General features: G+C 33.9%; 1 protein-coding gene across 1 annotated transcript; it reads left to right on the forward strand.

Annotated features, from left to right (window-relative positions):
• The first annotated feature begins 1,413 nt into the window (after nucleotides 1-1,413).
• On the forward strand, nucleotides 1,414-3,955 carry LOC115952484 (zinc finger protein WIP2). Its single transcript, XM_031069665.1, has 2 exons — nucleotides 1,414-2,127; nucleotides 3,384-3,955. Exons 1-2 carry the CDS (start codon nucleotides 1,525-1,527, stop codon nucleotides 3,819-3,821), a joined length of 1,041 nt encoding a protein of 346 aa, XP_030925525.1. The 5' UTR covers nucleotides 1,414-1,524; the 3' UTR covers nucleotides 3,822-3,955.
• Nucleotides 3,956-5,015: the final 1,060 nt, after the last annotated feature.

A 5,015-nucleotide genomic window follows, 5' to 3' on the forward strand; every position in this document is an offset into this window, starting at 1 on the left:
GAGGTTTTGGGGTAATTTGGTCATTTTGGGTTTTCCAAGGGTATTTTGGGGTTCAAGGGTAATTTTGGAATTTTTAGGTGTTAAGGCCATTTTCACTCAATTTGTTTTGTGATAATTTTCATCGTTTCTAAGATTGTTTATGGATCAAGTATAAGAATGTTACATTATTGGATTATGATGAGAATGTAATTAATGAACCAAATGACATAATGAAACTTGGATTAAAGTTTACAATAATGTAACATTACAAGGTAATGTAGCATCAAGCAAACCAAATGCCCCTAAAGTGGTTATAGTGATGTCTTATTTTGTGTTCAAAAAGTGCATGAATCATTGTTTTATATAAATACTTGAATCGAATGGTTGATCCATCATCTTACCATACATATGTACGCATAGGATTATCTTAGACTAATGTTAATTGGTCCATGAAAAGATTATTTAAAAATTAATTAAAAGATAAAATCCTATTGGTTGGTAATTTTGATTATGGTAGACATACGCAAGCACTAAAACATTTCATGTGGGTAATGCCATCTATTTAATTATTTAAAATTAGTTTTTTTTCTTGTTAGATAAAGAATTTATTTTAATTAATTAATTAAATTTTTTTATTTTTGTTTATTTTAAAAAAGGTTGATAGTGAGGGAGGTGGGGTTCAAATAACACAAATGATGCTATTACTCTTGGCCTATCACCTTAATCCCAAATAATTAAAATTTAAAAGTGAAATAAATCATTCGTATTTATTTATACATTGAGCTCTAAATTGTTCTTGAATTGCATTGATCTTTTCAAGTAAATTCATTGGAACAAATCTTCAAGGAGGTTTCTTTGGGCGACTCATGTTTTGGTTCATGCATGCAAGAAGTTTATGGAGGAAATCACTATAGAATGATTCTATAGATTTTGGAACTGTTTTTTTGGCCGAAAATAGATTTGGAACTGTTGTTGTAGCGAGGAAAGTGATATGCATTTTGGAGAGATTATGGAGGTTCCTCTACATAAATCGCTTAGGATCATATTTTTCAAAATAGATTATAAAAAAGCCCTATCATAATTCGTACGAGGTAATGATATTTGACTTGTGAGAGAGCATTGTGGACTTGTAGTGATCTAGTCGATATGATTTTGCCCTGTAAAAGGGAAATAATTAGTGTGTTTAGACATAACTTGCGACCAAATGAAATAAACCACAAAACGGCCAGTAACGGTATTTTTCTAGATTCCGTTCATAAAAAAGTTACATAAAATAATAGATTCTCTCTTCTTCTAATAATAATAAACAAAATTAGATTATTTTTTCTTATTTTTCTTAATCTCAGCCTCAGGTGATTCTAAGTAGATATATACTTTTTCAACTTGCTTTTACTTCTTGAACTGTGTTGAGTACTGTGATCTCTCTCCACTCTCCACCGTCCACTCCCTTCAGTCATCTTGTACTCTCTCTCTCTCTCTCTCTATAAAAGCAAACCCACCACAGCCAAAAAACTATTCCTCTCTCTTACAGCCTTTTCAGTCACCATGGCTGACCCCTACTCAAATTTCTTCTCAGGCCTCTTCAAATTCAACCCTCTGATCCATCAATATTACCCACCGTCAAACCCTCCTCCACACCCTTCCTATGCTCACAACTTCTTCAACCAAAACCTTAACTCTTTCCCTTACCAAACTCCACCTCCCTCTCCTCCTCTCAGGGAAGCTCTCCCTCTTTTAAGCTTAAGCCCCACAAGACAAGAACAAGAACAAGAACAACAAGACCAACAACAAAAACAAGAAGAAGAAGAAGAGGAACTACTAGTTGATAAAGAACAGTATTGCACTGCCATGGATGTGGACAAGATCACCAAACACACAGATGAAGAAGAAGAAGATGAGGCTGTCACTGTTGCACTCCACATAGGGCTACCAAGCCCTAGTGCTGCTGAGATGGCTTCCATGCTCTCTGCTTCTTCCTCAGAGATCAATGATAAAGATCATGGAGATGGAGATGATTCTGGCTACTCCATCAACAGGCTCAACAAGGGTCAATATTGGATCCCTACCCCTTCTCAGATTCTCATTGGCCCCACACAATTTTCATGTCCTGTTTGCTGCAAGACCTTCAACAGATACAACAACATGCAGGTAAGTTTCTTCATGTGAAACCATGGCACTCAAAAGGTCTCTCTTTTTCTTGCTTTCTCCTCCTTTTTCTTTTTGATTTTCAAAATAATTGAAGGAAAAAGAAATATAAAATTAAATAGACCTTCCTTTTCGGTGTCTGTGACTTTCTTGCCTGATTTGAATCCTCAACTGTTCTCCTATGCTTGATTTAATGAGGAAAAAGTAGATTGAATCCAAAGGGTATTTTTTTAACTAATATTTCTCTGAAATTTATTACCATCTTCAAGTTCATTTCTTTTGCATGGTTTTTGGGTATTGGAGTTTGAATAAATCTTTTCTGATCCCAAACTGAGCTGAGATCAGTATTCAGTACCTTCCCTTTATGTGATTGAACAATACTTGCCATGTTCCTTATGCTTTTTAGTACTTTGAAGTCTGTGCTACACACATTGGCAGGTCTGTAGAACTGAAATCTTGCAGTTCTTTAACCAGAGGTCTCAGATCATGAGATTAATCTATCAACAAATTGAGGTCTCTATTAAAACCTTCAGTATGCAACAAAACAGTTTATGGACAAGAAAAGTCCATATATACATAGGATATTACTTCTATATATAACTTCCCAATCAAGAAATTCCCGAAGCCTGGCGTACACCATCTATATGCTTGTTTCACCTCTTTTATTTTCTATTGCAGGCGTTGTGAGGAGAAAGGAACTGTATTCCGAATAATTTTTGTTGAACAAAGAGAAGCTTATGTTTCATACCAATTCCATTTTCCTTTAGGGTTGTATAAACTAAAATTTTCAAACTAAGGTCATTATAAAGAAGTTAGAAGGTTCTTCCAAATGGCTATTTCAATAATAAATCTTTGAAATTATCAGCCATTACAGAATTTAGTACCCATATCTATTAGTTCAACAAAACCCCCAAATGAAAAGTAGGAAAGAAAATTGTCACACCTCAATCCTTAATTAAGCACATCAACAAAACGAAACTATTAGTGCCTAATCAAGAAGCCAAATGAATGGATTGAATACGGTTTAAGAACTTTTAGATTTTTTTAAATAATTTAATTGTTATAATAAGTGGGGGAGGGAAGGTTTGAACTTTGGTTTTCCTTATGGAGAATAGTCAATGCCACTAAGTTACAAGTCTCTTAGTATTTGTTGTTACTCCAATTTATTAGGTCATTGTGTTAATATTTTCTTGATTTTTTTTTTCTTGTTTATTGTTACATTTAATTATTAATCTTCTTCTTGTTACTTAATTTCGTAGATGCATATGTGGGGGCATGGATCTCAGTATAGAAAAGGGCCTGAATCTCTGAGGGGCACCCAACCAACAGGGATGCTTAGGCTTCCTTGTTATTGTTGTGCACCGGGGTGCAGGAATAACATTGATCACCCAAGAGCAAAGCCGCTTAAAGATTTCAGAACTCTTCAGACGCATTACAAGAGGAAGCATGGAATTAAGCCATTCATGTGCAGAAAATGTGGCAAGGCTTTCGCGGTGAGGGGGGATTGGAGAACCCATGAGAAGAACTGTGGGAAGCTTTGGTATTGCATTTGTGGGTCTGATTTTAAGCACAAGAGATCTCTTAAAGACCATATAAAGGCTTTTGGAAGTGGCCATGCAGCATATGGCATCAATGGGTTTGAAGAAGAAGATGAACCGGCATCCGAAGTAGAGCAGGATAATGAGTCCATGCAGTAGTGAAATCAAAGAAATGGGGCATTAGTACTTGTCAATCATTTGAGCTTATGAGCTCATTGCCATGAATATAGCCATGGCTCTTAGTAAAACTAAATTATAAAGTTCAATTTACTTAAAGACCCAACTTTTGTTTCTTTCCGGTTCTTTCCTCTTTTTTTTTTTTTTTTTTTTTTTTTTTTTTTTTTTTAGCTTTGTAGGATCCAACCGTATAGGCTAAGTTTTTGTAAATCCATTTTCCTTTCGACTCATGTTCATGACTTCTCCTTCCTCCAATTGACCTTCCTGTCCTTGACAATGCTGATTCATTATATTTATACGTGTGTGTGTTAATATATGGTACAAAACCAAAAAGTTGTACTTAATTAATGATACTTAGAATGCGTGAAAGTTGTGATTTTGAAAATATATAGTAGGGAAAACCTAAATTTTATTTATTTATTTATTTTTTCCAATAAGGAAGACATAATGACCAGGAAGACATAATGTCCCGGGTCATTTTTCAATCTAATTTGAAATGTCTTCCAGGAGAATCTTTATTATTGAGGGTAGGGTTTTGTCTTTGCAAAACTCAGACTGGAATAGGGCTTTGTCAAGATCACTGCGGATTGTATAATAATAGGAATAGCTATATCTTTTATTTTTTTATTTTTTATTTTGAGTAATAAATTAAAAAGCTTCTTTTTTGTGTGTGGAGAATCTAGTAATAAAAAACTAGATGTCTTAATTGTATAATAATAGGAATAGCTATATGGTTTAATCCTTGTGCTCAAATCTCATATATAATTATATGGGGGTGTATCTGCATAAGTATGTACAAGACATACATGCGATATAAGTACAAGCATGTTTATATAATGGAGTAATTTATTGATCCAACTTGCCGACAAAAGAAGGGTTTACACACGTAGTACGAAAAGTTAACAAATAAGGAAGCCTTGTTTCAAATAATAAACCTACCTCTCTTTTTTATTTTTATTTTTATTTTTTATTTATGAGAATAAACCTACCTCTCAACTTTAAGGAAGCTGATAATTGATACATTCAAGAATAATTTGTTGTGGGGTATAATTTCAGAACTTTTTTGGCTCAAATAATGCATTTTCTTTTTAAGATCCCCTCCTCATATTTGTCTTCATCAATTCACAAATCTCAAAAATGGGTAATGAAGGATGTGAATAAAGCAAAACTCTCAAC

The sequence above is a fragment of the Quercus lobata genome, chromosome 7 (assembly GCF_001633185.2).
Source record: "Quercus lobata isolate SW786 chromosome 7, ValleyOak3.0 Primary Assembly, whole genome shotgun sequence".
Taxonomy (NCBI): Eukaryota; Viridiplantae; Streptophyta; class Magnoliopsida; order Fagales; family Fagaceae; genus Quercus; species Quercus lobata.